Source organism: Cuculus canorus, chromosome 1, assembly GCF_017976375.1.
Source record: "Cuculus canorus isolate bCucCan1 chromosome 1, bCucCan1.pri, whole genome shotgun sequence".
Classification (NCBI taxonomy): Eukaryota; Metazoa; Chordata; class Aves; order Cuculiformes; family Cuculidae; genus Cuculus; species Cuculus canorus.
In genome coordinates, this window is record NC_071401.1 from 61,723 (window position 1) to 78,838 (window position 17,116).

Below are 17,116 nucleotides of genomic sequence, written 5' to 3' on the forward strand. Positions count from 1 at the left end.
CATCAGTAAATGGAGGGATGGAAACAATTTCTTAAGCACAGCTGGCTGGGCGGTCAATGCTCTGCTGTTTCCCGCTCTCCAAGTGAGGATGGGATACAGAGATCATCGCAGAACCTTCCCTTACATATCATGTATGCTACATGTTCCTTAGCCACCCTTCAGTGCTTGCTGTAAGGTATCTGCTGTAAGGAGTCTCTCAGCCTCCAGGCGTCACCTTGAGAGCCGTCCCATGCTCAAAGGGAGAGCAGTCCCATCCCCGTCGTGTCCCCGCCCCCCCCCCCCCCCCAGCTCCTGTGGGTCCTCCAAGCAGCCAGCAGTCAGGGCGTGGGGATGGAAGGGTGTCAGGGGAGCAGTGGCCCAGTGCTACTCAGAGTGGGATCAGGGGCTGTACGCGGTGGGTTGGGTGGGATCAGGCACTGCTGTGATGAGGGTTGGGGGTTTGACTTCTGCTTGGTAGTGAGGCTAGGAGCCCATTGATGGTCTGACCACACCCAGTGCCACCAGCTGCTGCGTTGGCCCCGTGTTCCCACCTGCTTTGGTTTTGAACGTCAATTGTGCTCTGCCATGCTATGCCAACACCTGAGTTCCTGCAGAGGGACACAGCTGCAGGGTCCCCACTATGGGCTGGGCTGTGTGGGCTCTAGAGGTCCTGGCTGGACCCTACACCCCTTCCTTCCCACAGGGAATCCCACGTGTTTATCAACAAAGGCATCGAGCACCAGATCCTTCCATTCCTGCAAGGCACCAGCCTCCTCCCATCCAGCGCACAGAGGGTGAGGCAGGAGCTTCCCCACTCCCTTGGAATCCTCCCTGGGGCCGTCAGATGCTAGAGTGGTCTTGGGGGGGGCTGCAGCAGATGTAGAACTTGGCTGGGCAGGGTGGCAGATGCCAGTAGGAGTGTGGGAGGGTGTGGGAGATGGCTGGCACTGCCAGGAGCAGTGGCTGCAGCTTGCGACGCTGCTGGGACTCACGTATGGTTTTGGGTTGACATGAGACCCTCAAGCTGCATCACTATGCAGGAACATCTGGGATGGCTTGGGGACCTTGGGGTCTATCTCTATATCTTTATACCTACATAAGCCTCGAACCACGGAAAGGCTCTGCTCAGTGTTCCCTCCACTGTGGAGCCCTGGATGGGGCTGCAAGGACCAGAGAGGGCTCCATGGAGAGAAGGGTCCTACACCTCTTCACTGCCCACCCCATGCAATACCCACTCCCCCGCTGGTGCTGCAGCCCTCTCCCCCAGGGATGGTGGAGCTCCCACCCTGAAGCTTTGTGGAAGACGGGAGGGTACCCATGGCCGCCACCGTCCCTGGGGTAGGTTGTGGACAGGGCGTACATCAGGGTGGTGGGTCCACAGGGCCATCATGCAGCTTTGCCCAGGACCAGCATGCTCATAAGAATGACCATGAGGAAAAAGACCCACATGAAGAAGCGGTCCATCACCTTTGCCACCTTCTTCCACTCACCGGTCCGGCGCTGGGCTGCTCGGTGGTGCCGGAAGCAGCTGGCAATGTAGCCAACATTCCTCAGCAGGCTGTCATGGTGACACAGGCAGCAGTCTCTAGGGCAGCCCCCCACCTCAGCACCTTCCTCCCTTTCCACAGGGCTTTCCCCTGAGTCCCCAGCATCCCTTTTGCCCATCTGTCCACTCAGCACCCGCCGAGGGGTCTTGCAGCTCTCGCCTACCTCATAGACACAGCAGAGCTGGGCCATGTGGTGGAGAATGAGACGCCTGGCCCAGGGAGGCACAGGCCGGGCCCCTGGGCCACAGTGGTGGACGTTCATGATGAAGATGGTCAATGCAGTGGAGGCTGTGATCATGGTCATCGTAGCAATGTAGTACTTCCCTGCATGGGAAAGAGGTGGTGACACCATAGCAGGTAGAGACCCACAATCCCCCCTCCCCTCACTGCAGCCACCATGGCATGGGTGCTGCCCATCACCAGATGTCCTGGTCCCATAGGAGGGTCCTGGGCACCGTTGAGGCTCACCAATGAGTGGGACGCTCTCTGAGGGTGGCATGCTCTCTGCCACCAGCAGCTGGAAGACTGTGAGGGCCAGCAGCACTGTCACTCCCAGTGACACCTTCTCCCCTGAGTCAGCAGGCAGGTAGAAGCTGAGGGGTGCTAGAAGAGAGACCATGATGCAGGGCAGGAGCAGGTTGAAGACGTAGAAGGAGGCCCGGCGGCGAAGGAGCAAGGTGTAGGTTACATCAGGGTAGGGCTCAGAGCAGCAGCCATAGGTGATGACATTTCTTGTGGCTGGCATGCCCAGCACCTCCCACTCCACATTCTCCACAAAGTCTCTCAGGTCTCCAGTGTCCAGGCGGTTGTGGAGGTCAATCTGGTTCCCATTGTAGGTCCAGGAGCCGAAGGTGAGGTGGCACTGCTGCCCGTCAAAGGGGAAGTAGGAGACGTCCACCTTGCAGGAGCTCTTGGTGATGGCAGGCGAGTCCCACATGATGAGCCCATCAGAGCGCAGCACCACATTGGTCTCCATTGACCCACCGAAGTGGTCATCAGCACTGGGGGGAGGATGGCCATGGGGATGGCCCTATGTGGGGCAAGGGTCTACAGGGCTGGGGCCAATCACCTGTCACCAATGCCATGTCCTCTGCCTGCGCCACCCCAAACCCTGAAGAGGGGACTTGGTGCTCCTAGTTGCACCCACGGTGGCACATCCCAGTTGGCCAGGGACCATGGCTTCTGCCAGCCTCCCCTTGTCACCCAGTCAGGGTGACCACCTCCCTGCATGACCCACAATAAGACCTCCCTGCTCAGGCAGTCGCACAGCCCCAAAGTTGGCAATAAACTGTGCAGACCCCACCTTGCCCTAGCCCAAGACCCCCTGGCTCTGGGAACAGCATGGAGGGCACTGAGGACAACCCACTTGTTGTAGAGGATGATGTCTGGCCGCCAGACGTAGCTGCTGGGAATGCGGATGCTGTCGATGCCGTCGTAGGCATCCTTGTCCCAGGTGAGGTGGGCATCCAGCCAGGCCTGGCGGACCCACAGGTAGGAGGTGAGGACCTGGTTCCTCTCATCCTGCCAAGGAGATGGGGTGTGTGTGGGGAGGACAGACCCTGGTGCTGCCAGACTGCCCCCCCGATCCCGGCCCCCAGTCCAGCAGCTTCTGCAAGAGTCCTGAAGGGTCGAGGTACCTTTGAGGGGACTGTACTGGTTTTGAGGGGTTGGAAAAGTCTGCGCTTGTTTCAAGTGGTCCAAAATAAATTTGGAGAATGTCCTGTGCTAGTTTTGGGGGGTTCTGAGCTGTCTTCAAGTGATCTAAGCTGACTTGGGATCAGCTAGGCTGGCTTTGAGGAGTCTGGACTGGTTTCGAGGGATGAGCATCAGCGCTATGTTGAGCAAGATTCACAGGGCAAGAGCAGAGCCTAGTGAAGCAGAGGCCAGGAGCGAGAAGGATGATCTCGTGTTGGCTGGGCTAGACCTGGTGCTGGTGCCATGCCCTGACACTCACCATGTCGATGATCTGGGAGAGGGTGACCTGAAGAGTGACGTTGAGCGCCCGGTCTGTGTCCTCCACAGGGCGTAGGGCACTGGAGTAGTTGGCAAAGAGGTTGTGGAGCAGCTTGTAGGCGACCCTGCCCTGTGCCCCCCAGCAGCCTGTGAGGACGCAGACCAGGGCTGGAGGGGCCGTGCCAGCAAGTAGTGTGGACGCATCCACCTCCTCCCCAGTGACTCCCAGGACGCAGCCATACAGATCCTACTGCCAGCTGAGCAGGGCAGGGGAACATGCAGGGACCCTCACCCTCCCCACCACCATTCCAAGCCCCGACATCCCACCGACCTCATACCCCACCCAGATATGCCACTGATCGCTAGGGCTGGGTAGGGGTCAGCAACCCTCACCGCCCCCCTCCCCCTTCTGCACTTACCTGGGGCCAGAAGGCAGCTGGCAAGGCAGAGGGTGAGCAGTCCGCGAGCTCTGGGCTCCATCCTGCTGTGCTCCCGCCCGGTGCAGGTCCCGGGGAACACAGAAGTGGGGCTGAGCCACCTGCACGTGCTGGGGTGACGTCAGGGATGGGATGTGACGGGAGATTGGGGGGAGGGGGCACAGCCCCCCGGGGAGCATCAATTTCGGAGCAGTGAGCACTGCGGTGGGGAGCAGTCCCAGAGGGTCTGGGACCTGGCAAGGGGATGGGACCTGGGGGGTTGGGTGCAGCTGAGCCAGTGCTGACAGCCACATGCTGCCCATTGGCTGCCCAAGCCCAGAGAGGGCTCTGCCAGCAGCCACACACACCCTGAAGACAGCAAATCATAGAACGGTTTAGGTAGGAAGGGACCTCAAAGCCCATCCAGTTCCACCCCCTGCCGTGAGCAGGGACACCTCCCACTGGATCAGAGCGCTCCAAGCTCCCTCCAACCTGGCGTTGAACACCTACAGGGAGAGGACAACCACAATTTCCTTAGGCAATCTAGGTTAGTGCTTTACCACCCTCATGGTGAACAATTTCTTCCTAATGTCTATTCTAAATCTTCCCCTCCTCCAATTTAAAGCCATTTAAGATTACAAGACCCTCCTGGCCAAAGCCCATTCTCTAGGCAGCTTGGGGCCAGGACTGTGGTGACCAGGCCCATGGGATGGACCAGAGCAGGCAGGGACAAGGTTGCTCCTCAAGTGCTGTTTGGCTCTGTGTGCTCCTGCCTGTGGCTTCTCTCCTGGCCTGCAGCTTCAGGGGCTGGAAGCTGCCCTCCATAGTCACCTCTGACCTGAGGGGCTACAGGGAGGGAGATTGCTCCCAACAATCTAAGCCCACAGTGATCTGGAAAAGACAACCCTAGGGCTGAAAGGGAGATGTCTTCTCACTCACAGCCGAGTCCCAGGCAAGTGTGGGGCTGAACCTCACCAAGGCCCTGACAGTGGGAAGAGCTGAGGGTGGACATTGTGGACACCAGAGTGGAGAGACTGCAGTGCACAGCGAGGGACAGCCCATTACCCACCTGCTTCTCCGGTCTCTGTAAAAGAGCAAGGAATTCCAAGTAGGAATAGAAAGATTATTCCTGCTTGTCAAGAATAAAGTCCCAGGATGTTAAGGGAAATGAGCCAGGAGACAAAGCAGCAGCAGCAGAGAGGTCCCTGCTGCAGGGGTGCAGAAGCATCCCCTCAGCTCCCACCGTGCAGGTGGCCACTGACTCTGCTCCTCAGCGCTTCCCTGGCACCTTTCACAAGTGGATCCCCAGCAGCAGATGTAAAGCAGGGCACCAACTGGTTTTAAGACAGCAGATTCTGTTTCCAGGCAGTGAATTATTCATCCCAAGCCTTCGCCCCAGTCATGCTGCTCCTCTGCCCAGGGCACCAGCTGGGGTTGCAGAGCCGCAATTACGATAATGGAAGGAGGCGAAGCTGGGGTAACCTGGCTCCCTGCACAGCATGGTGTCATGTTTAACATCCAGCAATGCCAGCACAGCAGGACAGCCACTCTGCGTGGGTGATGAGATGCAAATCGATGCTGCTTTTACAGCTTTTTGTGCTCCAGAGCTGGTGCTGGGGAGCAGGTTCCCCCCAGCCCTGTCTCTCGGACAGTTGGGCACCCGGTGTGACCCCACCCCAGGGAGCAGAGGCCTGGATTTGTGCACAGCAAAACGGTGTTTGTCTGACATGTATTTCACCCCTTTTTGAGCATGGGTGCATACACACACACACAAAGGGTTTTCAACCTGAACAATTCTGTGCTGCATGGAAAAGCACTCCCGTTAACCATGAAGCTGTGCCCTGGCCTATCCCACATGCCCTTCCAGAAATCCGCCTTCCAAGACCAGACATTCCCCCCTCATCACAGGACACACAGCCTCATCCACCCCATCTCCTGGCGCATCCTTGCAAATGGTTCCCAGGAGGACGTGCCCCATCACCCCTGCAGGGGTCGAGGGGAGGCTCACCTGCCCACAGCTCCCCACCTTCTCCTCCTTGAAGACAGGGGCTAATTTTCTTTATTTTTAACTGGGCTTGCTTCCTTCCAAGCCTCTGAAGGAGCCCTCCCCTGATGGCTACGACCTTGCCGCCCAGGTGCCCGATACCAGAGCCATGGGATGCCCAGTTTATCCCACCGCCCCTTCACATCATCTCCACCTCTTTTTCGCTCTGGCATTTTTTGCTTCAGAGACCCAAGGCTGCCAATGGCCACTCTTACATGTAAAGACCAAGATGAAAACGACATCTAGAACCTTTTCCATGTCCTTTGTGCTCAAGACATCATTCCCATGCCACACAGGGCCCCCTTTTCCCGAGTATGCCAGTGTGGATGTACCTGTAAACACCTCCTCTGCCAGTCCTTATGTCCATCAGTGGATCCAGCTCCAGGAAGACTCCAGCTTTCCCAGCACCATCCCTGCATACTCAGGTCAGGCTGGACAAGGGACACATGCCTACGGAACTGAAACCTTACTTAAAAAGCAAAGGAAACTGTGGGAATACTATAAACATTTTATTTCTCATTTTCAAAAAGACAGGAAAATAATCTAGATCATTTATTTATAACTTTTTTAATAAAAACCTTTACATAATCCTCATGCATAAAGACCTTCAATGAGCCAACGCAAAGTGGCACCAGGCAGGCTGGGAGCTGTGGCCGCTGAAGCCGCTGCTGCAGCAGCCCTGAAGTCAGAGCAGACCAATAGACAGCTTTTTTCTTCTTCCAAAAATAGCCGGTTTCTGAACACAGAGCAAGGACTGAACACACCAGAGCACGTTGATACGGTCAGTTGTTTGCATGTGGGATATTTGCACCCTGGATGGTCAACGCAGCCCAGCCACACAGCAAACACAAGGCGCTGGCTGAGGGGTTCCTGGGCAGCCAGGCACTTACATGCGCAACTGTGCGCTCACCTGACTCTGCAGGGATTCATCTGGCACATGGTGGCAAAGAGGCAGTACCAAGCACCTGGGCAGCCTGGCTGCTCCACTCAACCTCTTAGCAGTCTGGATTTTGGGGCAGAATTTGCCATCTCCTATCAGAAGCCTGGAGTCCTGGAGCACAGCGACTGCCAGGACAAGTGCCTATATTTTACTGTGTGGGACCTAGGAGGCGTTCACCCTCAGAGGCCTGCGCAGCAGAGCTTGCCACAAGGCACACGCAGAAGCATCACCTCCTAAGCCAGGGAAGCAGCTTGCTTTGCCTGTGGAGATGGAGGGTGGAGAAATGAAACAACACGTTCACAGGTCTCCAAATTAGCAAGAGAGTACAGGAAAAAGACACTTCTGAACCTCAAGTTTCTTCTCCCTACTCCATCCACAGAGCAAGCTTTTCACATAAAGCCCCAGCTGAAGCGTGTCCACAGTCAGTTCAGGTGCCAAAGGTTCCTCGGTTCCCACCAAAGCAGGAGTCTGCTCATGGAAAACTGTCCCAGAAATTGCTTCACCATTCTCTGCGTTGCACAGAAAAGGGTGGAAAGGATTTGCCAGGAGATGAAGCCCACACCGTGCTCCCCTACACATGTACAACCTCACCTGCAGACAGGTTTGGCAAGAGGCTCTTTATTGATGCTAGGAAAACGTTGTGATGTTGAGGGTGCCAGCCAGCAAGGTCCAATCAGTCTCAACGCTCCCCCAGGTTACAAGAGCTCCTGCGTTGGCCCAGGTACTATCGCTGCTTTACACCTCTATGGAAAAACCTGCATGGCTGGAGAGGTTGCTCACCCTCAGAACAAAGGTAAGGGTTTACAAACTGTGAAAGCTGTCCATCCATGGAAGGGATTGTTTCTCAATGAGTCACCACCGTCAGCTCCTGTAGGTAGGACTGGGTGAGGCTGCGGAGCTCCTCCAAGGCATAGTCCTCCGGCATTGGCAGCCGCCCGATGTGGGGAGCAAGGAGGCGGAGAGGAACACGCTGTAGGTCTGGCATGGAGTCGGAGACAGGTTCCGGGGCATGCTGCAGGCTGAGGACCACTCGCAGCAGGTTCGCAATGCGCTTGGCCATATCTGGAAAGAGCAGAAAGAGAAGTGTTTCTGCGCCCACACCACACTCCGGAGATGGAGCTGGTACATAAGCACTTATGAGCTAACCCTGTGGAACTTGAAGAGCGATTCCACAGGGAATTCCAGAGCAAATGTATTCAGTGGGGATGGTGCCCCTGGTGTGTGTGGCCTGGCTCTTTCTGAGCTCCAGCAGTGAATCCTCTCCCTCCACACAGAATTCCTGTGAGTGTAATCAGAGTTTGGCCTTATTTCTTAGATTAGATTGTTTCCTGCAAGTGTTCTCCTGCTTCATTTGGCACTGTAAAACTTGGTACAGACAAGACTGCTTAGCAAGAGAGAACTGGAAGAGACCAGACACTCAATGCCACACCAACCAGGAGACAAATCTGCCTGAAATGAGGACCAACAGCTGCCAGTTCAGTAGCTACTGGAGAACACACGGCTCCCCTTGCCAACCATCGCAGGAACAGAAGTGCAGACATGCCGGCAGCCTCATGGACAGCCAGAACCAGCTGTGCCAGGTCATCAAACTGGCCTTCCCAGTGGCCTGCCAGGTACCAACGTCACCATACCTGACTGAGCCAGACGGTCCTTTACGCTGTGGCACTGGATCTGCTCTATCCTGTTGCACAACGATGTCACTTTGGTGTGTAACCGCTCCAGCTCATAGGTGGAACAATCCAGCTGAAAGCAAACGAAAGTCAGCCTCCAAGTGAGCCAAAGCCTTACAGCAGAGTTGCTCGTTCACCAAGCCAAATCAACTCAACAGAGGACAATCTACGCTAAAGCCATTTGAAGTTAACATCTGAAGTAGGGAAATTAGAATCATAGAATCAGTTTTGGGTTGGAAGGGACCTCAAAGCCCATCCAGTTCCAACCTCTGCCATGGGCAGGGACACCTCCCACTGGATCAGGTTGCTCCAAGCCCCATCCAACCTGGCCTTGAACACCTCCAGGGACAGGGCAGCCACCACTTCTCTGGACAACCTCGGCCAGAGCCTCACCACCCTCATCATCAAGAATTTCTTCCTAATGTCCAATCTAAATCGCCCACCTTCCAATTTAAAGCTGTTCCCCTCATCCTATCGCTCCATGCCACTGTAAAAAGCCCCTCCCCAGCTTTCCAGGAGCCCCTTTCCATACTGGAAGCTACTTTAAGGTCTCCCCAGAGAGTTCTCCAGGTTGAACAACCCCAACTCTCTCAGCCTGTGCTCAGATAGGTGTTCCAGCCTTCACATCATCTCCACGGCTTCTTCTGGACTCGCTCCATCAGCTCCATGTCCATCTTATGTTGAGGACTCCAGAACTGGACGCTCCAGGTGGGGTCTCACCAGAGCGGAGATGATGGGTAGAATCCCCCATCCTTGCCCTGCTGGTGACACTGCAGCTCAGGACACAATTTCTGGGCTGCGAGTACACAATTCCAGCTCATTTAGACTGACTCGCAGATTCCCCACTCTGTAGGTAACCCCTAATTTTGTTCCCTCTTTTGCTTATCTCACTGCCACGCTACACAGAGCAGGTTGTCAGAGCAGAGCCTGCAACTCACTTTGACAGTACCTACTAAATGTCTATTTTCAGAGATGCACCACATTTCCTGTGCCAGTGTCCGTCAAAGGGAAACTCTTCCATCACCATCAAACAGCCAGGAAAAAAGTTATTCCAAAAGCGAGGCTCTGTACAAGCTTAAAAACTGTAGGGAAACAACCCCCCCATACCGTTGTTTTAGTTCCTTACCTGTTGAATCCTGTCAAGCATCTCAATAACGCGGATGTAATCCAGGTAGACCAGCCCTGCTGTCTCCCAGTCCTGGATGAGTGCACTACGCTCTGGAAGGGCAAGATCTTCCAGGAATCCTTTTAGGTACTTGTAGTTTTCATTAATAATAGCGTCTAAAGAAACAAGCATGTAAGAAACAGAGCACAAGGGTTTCTTTGAGCTGAAGAACAGACTGTTAAAGAAAAAGCAACTAATAGACCAGACTCTCGGGCAGGTGACGCCATCAGTCATGGGCAGAAATGCTTATGTGATTTATAACCTCCAAAGGCAAATTCAAGGCCATCCCGCTTCCTAGAGCAGGAGCTCCAGGAATTGCTGCCCCTGTTCCCTGAGGCTCCCGTCTGGCACAGGAAGGTGGATATGCAGAAGGTTAAGCATTGTCCGCTCTCATGCGTTTGCAGTGAGTAATTATCATGCCAGGTACCAAGCGAGAGCTGTTCTGAAACAGCCAGCTGCCCTCTAACCCTGTTGCTAGAAACACAGCCCTACCCCTTCCTACCAACTGAACACCCAATAACCCTTGTTTCTGCTCTATTTCATTCCCTCTTGGAACAGCACACAGAAAGAAAACCAGAACAGACTCACCTGAGGCCAAGTGCCTGACAACCAGCTTGTGACACTGGTTCCAGTGCCCAGCTTTGAACAAGAAGAGGGCTTCTTTATGCTTGTCGCCCTCCATCCTCGCTCGAACTGCCTTTGCTTCATGAATCCACTCCAGTGGGACGCAGAGATGCTGGGTTAGGAAAGTCTCCTTGGCCCAAGACTCTGGTGTCCCCGAGAGAATACAATGCCGGTTCAAGAGTTCACGCACTGCTTTCTCTCGTATGCTGGGGGAGAGAGGACAAAACATTACTCCAACTCCAGTGAGCAATCCTTCCTAATACACTGTCAGAAGAAGGGCTGAGGGAACTGGAGTGGTTTAGCCTTGAGAAGAGGAGGCTGAGGGGAGATCTTAGTGCTCTCTACAACTACCTAAAAGGATGTAGTAGAGAGGTGGGTGCTGACTTCTTCTCCCAAGTGACAGGGGACAGGACAAGGGGGAATGGCCTCAAGTTGTGCCAGGGGAGATTCAGACTGGACATCAGGAAAAAATTCTTCACAGGAAGGGTCATCACGCACTGGCACAGGCTGCCCAGGGAGGTGGTTGAGTCACCATCCCTGGACAGATTTAAAAGATGGGTAGACAAGGTGCTCAGGGACACGGTTTAGTGGCAGACAGGAATGGTTGGACTCAATGATCTAAGAGGTCTTTTCCAACCTAGTGATTCTATGATTCTGTGATTCTAAGATGCACTTCAACACAAGTGGCTGAGATGCTGCATTATGCTTAGAGGTGATGGCAGAGGCACCAGCCTGACTGTTGGTGCAAGCCAGCCTTGCTGGGCCCAGAATGGTCTTACTGGAGGATACAAAAAGTTCTAAATTCAGCTGAATTCCTGCAGTACGGGCTAGCAACGAAGGAAAAACTCATCACTCGTACTTTGCTTAGCACTGAACTCTGATCCAGCTCCCTGCAAGTCACATACAGGCTATTTTTAAGTTACTGATCAGGAAAAAACGGTCTACTGTACATGCTAATGGTAGCTGCAAACATTAACAGTGGAAGACGCCTCTCCACAAAAAACGGATTAACGAAAAATGGTCTGAAACTGGTAGATAAAATCATGGAATGGTTTGGGTTGGAAGGAACCTCAAAGCCCCTTCACTTCCAACCCCCTGTCACAGGCAGGGACACCTCCCACTGGATCAGGGCGCTCCAAGCCCCATCCAACCTGGCCTTCAACACCTCCAGGGATGGGGCAGCCACCACTTCTCTGGGCAACCTGGGTCAAGGCCCTACCACCCTCATCATCAAGAATGTCTTCCTAAAGTCCAATCTGAATCTTCCCCCTTCCAATTTCAAGCCATTGCCCCTCGTCCTATCACTCCATGTCCTTGTAGAAAGCCATTCCCCAGCTTTCCTGAGGCCCCTTTCCATACTGGAAGCTGCTCTAAGATCTCCAGAGCCTCCTCTTGCTTCTTCTTCTCCAGGCTGAACAACCCCAACTCTCTCTGCCTGTCCTCACAGCAGAGGTGCTCCAGCCCTGAGATCATATCAGTGGCCTCCTCTGGACTTGTTCCAACAGCTCCATGTCTTTCTTATGCTAGGCACTCCAGAGCTGGATGCAGGGCTCCAGGTAGGGTCTCACTAGGGCAGAGGGGAGAATCCCTTCCCTTGCCCTGCTGGTCCCACAGCTTTGGATGCAGCCCAGGACAAGGCTCGTTTCTGGGCTGCGAGCACATGTTACTGGGTTCATGCTGAGCTTCTCATCTCCCAGCACCCCAAGTTCTTTTCTCAGATCTGCTTGCAATCATGTCATCCCCAAGCCTGTACTGAAACCATGGATTGCCCCAACCTAGGTGTAGGACCTTGCTTAAGTATAAGTTAAGTACGTATTTCACAACAAAAGCAAAACACACAGTTTGGTGATTCCCATGCTTTCCTTTCAAACACACTTGCTTCTGCTCTGCTCAGCTCCAATGGGAACAGTTAGTGTTCTGCACTAATGATGCTTTCAGGACAAGTTACAGAATGACAGAACGATCCAAGTTGGAAGGGACCCACAAAGACCACTGAGTCCAACTCCTGTTCCTGCACAGGACAACCCTAACGTTCACACCGTGGGGCAGAGGGAGTTGGCCAAACGCTGCTGGAATACCGCCAGGTTGTGACTGCTTCCCTGGGGCTCTGTTCCAGTGCTCCACCATCCTCTGGGTGAAGAACCTTTTACTAAAGTCCAACCTAACCCTCTCCTGGCACAGCTTCCTGCCATTCTCTCAGGTCAGAGCGAAGTGCTCAGCGCCTGCTTCTCCTTGTCCCCATGTGAGGAAGCTGCAAAGTGAGGTCTCCCCTCAGTCTCGTCTTCTCCAGGCTGAAGAGACCAAGAGATTCCAGCCGCTCCTCACACAATTCCCCTCTAAACCCTTCACCAGCTTCGTGGCCGCCTCTGGATCGGGCGGCACAGTTCTCAAACACAGTAAGCATGCTGAGCCAGAGACAAGGTGCACAGCCATAAGATATCAAAACAAGGACCTGCTTCTCCAGCACCATTCAGGAGTTAGCCGTTATAACACAATGCTACTTATCTAACAAGACGTTTAACCAAGCAGAATTCTTCCTGCCACCGTCATATCAGCACAGCTTTTAACAGTGGCATGAAGTTCTCCAGCTGTGCAGCTCCAGTTTGACATGAGATAAGATAGGATAACCATATAGCAGGTCTATCAAACATGTTATTTTCAAAGGAAAGAACCTAAAAAAGAACTAAATCCTTTCACTCACTATGTATCAGGCTCATGCAGCAGAATAAAGACGGCCCATTCCCAAAGCCCTTCGCTTTCAAGTTGGGCAGCAAAGCTGGCATTCAGCACCCCCTGGCTCTGCTTGAAGAGATGGGTGTAATTCAGGGCTCGGAGCACTTCCCACAGGTGCCAGCTGAGACGGTAGTCCAGAGGGTCAGATGTCACACTCCTGGGATCGAGGAGCTGGTCGAGATCATAGTGCCTGCAGGGAAAAATATTCACAATGTTAACAGCTAATTGTGTCCACATGAATTCAGAAATTAGTGCTATTTAGTTCCTTCCCCTCACCCACCTCAAATTATTCCATATTCGTGATTTATGTGAGTGTTTTGGGTTGTTTGGTTTTTTTTTTTTAAATAAAAACACCACCAAAAAAAAGACTGGAGTGACTGTTAAAATCCTTTGCTCTTGAGTCTGCATCCAGGCTGCCAAAACCTTTTCATAGCATGGTTTTGCTTGTAAAAGACCTTTAAGATGATAGAGTCTAACCATCAATTCAGCCCTGCTAAGTCCACCGCCACACCATGTCCCCAAGTACGACATCTACTTGTCTTTTAAGCACCTTCAGGAATGGTGACTCAACCATCTCCCTGGACAGCCTCTGCCAGTGCCTGACAACCCTTTCAGTAAAGAAATTCCTCCCAATATCCAATCTAAATCTCCTTTGGTGCATCCTCCCTTGTTCTGCCACTGGCAACCAGGGAGACCAGCATCCACCTCACTACAACCTCCTTTAAGGCAGTTTTAGACACTGATGAGGTCTCTCCTCAGCCTCCTTTTCTCCAGACTAAACCACCCCAGCTCCCTCAGCTGCTCTCCAAGGGTCTGTGCTCTAAACCCTTCCCAGCTTTTTCCCTTTCTGTGTGCTCTTCCTGTAGGTTACTCAGTGCTTCAGTCTCAAAGGCAGCCAGGGCGAAGCAAGATTCAGAAGAGCGCAGTACTCTAACACAGAAAGAAACCACGATCATGCTCCAAAGCTTAAGTTTCATCGTCTATACCATCATCACCAGTTGGAGTGTCATCACATACTGTAAGAGCATATGTGCAGGGCAGGTTGACTACTGTAAGCGATTCAGTAAGCAGTGAAGCTGATTTCATCCTCTGGGTTGGGAATTCAACAAGTCACTGATGGACCAAGTTTAATGACTAACCCATTTACCTGTCACTGTAGAGCTTTAACAAATGGAAGCAGACATCTCTCAGAGGTCTTCCTGTGTTGTTGTTGTCTTCAACTACAAAACCAGAATCTTCCAGGTAAGGAGGCAGGGGGCAGCAGGCATATTTTTCACTCTCTGATGTGTTCTAAAGAAACAGTTTTAACAGTAAGTTTAATGATAGCACTCAGAACAAAGCTGCATTCCTAATTCCACACAACTCAGCAGGCTCACGATTGAGCTTTCTGAGGAGATGCACGTGCAGTTCCAACTTACACAGCATCCAGATACTGTCAAGAAGCTAAAGAAGAAAAAAAACTTAAAATGTTTTGGCAGGATTAACTTCATAGAATCACTAGGTTGGAAAAACACCTTTGAGATTGAGTCAAACCGTACCTGTCCACCACTAAACCATCCCTGAACACCTCACCTACCTAGCTTTCAAATCCCTTCAGTGATGGGTATTCCACCACAACCCTAGAGAGCCTCTGCCAGTGCCTGAGAACCCCTTCCGTAAGCATTTTTTTACTAATGTACAATCTGAACCTGCCCTGGTGCAGCTTGAGACCATTTCCTCTTTTCCTATTGCCTGTTACTTGGGAGAAGAGATCAACACCCAGCTGTCTACAACCTCACTGCAGACAGTGATGAGGTCTCCCCTCAGCCTCCTTTTCTCCAGGCTAAACAATCCCAGTGCATCTCATAACACTTGTTCTCCAGACTCTCCAACAGCTCCATTCCCTTCTCCAGACATGCTGCAGTCCCTCAAGGTCTTTCTTATTGTGAGAGGCTCAAAACTGAACCCAGGATTCGAGGCGCAGCCTCACCACCACTAAGTGCAGTGGGACAATCCCTCCCCTGGTCCTCTTGGCCACACTCTGATACAGGCCAAGATGCCAATGGCCTTCTTGGCCACCTGGGCCACTGCTGGCTCATGTTCAGCTGCTGTCAACCAACGTGCCCAGGTCCCTTCTCTGCCCCGCAGCTTTCCAGCCTCTTTTCCTCAAGCATGTAGCACTGCATGGGGTTGCTGCATCCAAAGTGCAGGACTCAGCACTTGGCCTGGCTGAACCTCAGCCCGCTGATCTCATCCCATGGATTTAGCCTGTTCACATCCCTATGAACTCTTCATCTCACACAGCTCTTAAAAGCCACTGTGTGGAGGCACGGTCAGTCTCCTTCTATGTTCTTGGATGGTTTTATAGCTGGAAGCCCACATGACTTGGCTGAATGAAGATGGTGCACCCCTGGATCGTGAGTGGCACGAACACACTTAGCCAAAAAGAACCATTTTACAAGGTGTTGAACTGCCAAATCATTGTCTTCCCTACCCTCTACACAGCAAGGTACCCTGACATTTCACTGCTGGTAGGAACAGGAGATCTAGCTTTGGAAGGACATTCCACATCCAGCGCTTTTCATTATTAGCCCACCCACATGAAGCTCTGTAAACAAGCTGTATCGACTCTTCCTCCACATCGTCGGGCTGCGGTGAGATCACCCCACATTCTAAGCCAGCAGCATTATCTTGCATTCAAGTGATGATAAAGCTAAAGCTCGGTATTTTGAAGCAATGAACACTTTATACTCACACTGTGTGCAGACGTAACACCAAATACTCCTGCAGCACTGAGCGTGCAGGACTTGCTGCTATGCTCATGCTGTCTTTAGGCATTTGGATCAAGGGCTGAACTACCTCTTGTTAAATCATTAAACACTTATTTCAGCAGAGACCTTTGTCTTTATACAGAGGCTGACAGATCTACAGCAACAGACAAGGCTTTGCATAATGCACGCAGCCACGCGCTGTCTCTAGGACAACTCCCACGTGTGCTGTGCGAACAGTGAGCGTATGGCTCAAAGACTATTTGAGAAGCCAGGCAGCTGAGTATTAATCATCACACTGGGAAAACTGCCTGGTTACCCAACTCACGTGGCTTTCCTGCTGCTGGCCACTACCCACCTTCCTAGTTTTGTCTGGCTGCCACACACCTGGAGACATTCAATCATAGAATCCTTAGGTTGGAAACGACCTTTGAGATAAGAGTCATAAAAGTCCAATGGTACCCGTCCAGTACTAAACCATTCCTGAACACCTAATTTGTCTGTCTTTTATATCCCTACAGGGATGGAGACTCCACTGCCTCCCTGGACAGCCTCTACCAGTGCCTGACAACTCTCTCTGTGAAGGAATTTTCCATAATATCCAATCTGAACCTCAACTGGTGCAACTTGAGGCCGTTCCCTCTTGCCTTATCGCCTGTCACTTGGGAGAAGAGACCAGCATCCACCTCACTACAACCTCCTTTCAGGCAGTTGTAGACAGTGATGAGGTCTCCCTTCAGCTTCCTTTTCTCTAGATGAAACCACCCCAAGTCCCTCTGCTGCTCCTAAGACTTGTTCTCCAGCCCCTTCACCAGCTTCCTTACACTTTGCTATCAGTGGAGATAAGTCACTACCAGAACACCCTACAGAACAGGTCCCTAGGCTTCTCGAGTCCCTAAAACTACTAACAGGTTCAACTCCAGTGCTTTATTCCCATTCCAGTGGAGGAAGAAGCATTCCTATAGGATTGAAGTGCTGCAAGAACTCATCATTAAAAATGATTAAAGAATCTGATGCTGTGGCAACCGAAACAATGACCCTGCACAATTCCACACTAGGTACCTCCGCAGCAATACTCGACTGCTCACAGAATCTTCTACACAGCACCTCCTTGTATCAGGCACAAGTGACCCACCTGAAATGCTGACTCATACATGGCGAGTGCCTTGGAGATCGATGCCGTTGGAGGAAGGAGGTACCAGAGGTGGACAGCAACACAACGCTTCCAGTCCAGCAGTGAGCACACGTTGATGCTTATTCTCTCCGATAACTGCCACACCTAAAGAAACAGAGCACTA

At 52.5% G+C, this 17,116-nt stretch overlaps 2 protein-coding genes across 4 annotated transcripts in view; both read right to left on the reverse strand.

The window, feature by feature from the left end:
- Positions 1 to 315: 315 nt before the first annotated feature.
- CHRNA10 (cholinergic receptor nicotinic alpha 10 subunit) lies at positions 316 to 6,289 on the reverse strand. Of its 3 annotated transcripts, XM_054058978.1 has the most exons (6): positions 3,899 to 6,289; positions 3,481 to 3,559; positions 2,893 to 3,047; positions 1,995 to 2,527; positions 1,690 to 1,850; positions 316 to 1,537 (listed from the first exon to the last, which is right to left on the reverse strand). In XM_054058978.1, the coding sequence occupies exons 1-6, from the start codon at positions 4,216 to 4,218 to the stop codon at positions 1,466 to 1,468; spliced, it is 1,320 nt and encodes a 439-aa protein (XP_053914953.1). In that variant the 5' UTR covers positions 4,219 to 6,289; the 3' UTR covers positions 316 to 1,465. The 3 variants fall into 3 exon arrangements, with proteins under 3 accessions (XP_053914953.1, XP_053914941.1, XP_009555482.2); XM_054058966.1 differs by having other exon boundaries at positions 316 to 1,850; XM_009557187.2 differs by having other exon boundaries at positions 316 to 1,850; positions 3,481 to 3,626.
- A 146-nt stretch (positions 6,290 to 6,435) lies between these two features.
- The window catches only part of NUP98 (nucleoporin 98 and 96 precursor), a 47,769-nt gene continuing 37,088 nt past the window's right edge, over positions 6,436 to 17,116 (reverse strand). Inside the window, exons 27-33 of the mRNA XM_054058953.1 lie at positions 16,954 to 17,097; positions 14,219 to 14,361; positions 13,040 to 13,261; positions 10,303 to 10,544; positions 9,676 to 9,830; positions 8,511 to 8,622; positions 6,436 to 7,941 (exon numbers count right to left, since the gene is read on the reverse strand). Coding sequence (XP_053914928.1) covers positions 7,724 to 7,941; positions 8,511 to 8,622; positions 9,676 to 9,830; positions 10,303 to 10,544; positions 13,040 to 13,261; positions 14,219 to 14,361; positions 16,954 to 17,097 — 1,236 coding nt within the window. The 3' untranslated portion in view covers positions 6,436 to 7,723. The remainder of the gene's footprint in view (positions 7,942 to 8,510; positions 8,623 to 9,675; positions 9,831 to 10,302; positions 10,545 to 13,039; positions 13,262 to 14,218; positions 14,362 to 16,953; positions 17,098 to 17,116) is intronic.

Excerpts from the sequence above, each read along its gene's own strand:
- CHRNA10 (XM_054058966.1), bottom strand. The coding sequence starts at position 4,218 with ATGGGCAGCATGTGGCTGTCAGCACTGGCTCAGCTGCACCCAACCCCC. Across the intron at positions 3,560-3,898 it reads CAGCTGCCTTCTGGCCCCAG|TGCCCTACGCCCTGTGGAGG; the intron begins GTAAGTGCAGAA and ends CAACTACTCCAG. Across the intron at positions 2,528-2,892 it reads GACATCATCCTCTACAACAA|TGCTGATGACCACTTCGGTG; the intron begins GTGGGTTGTCCT and ends TCCTCCCCCCAG.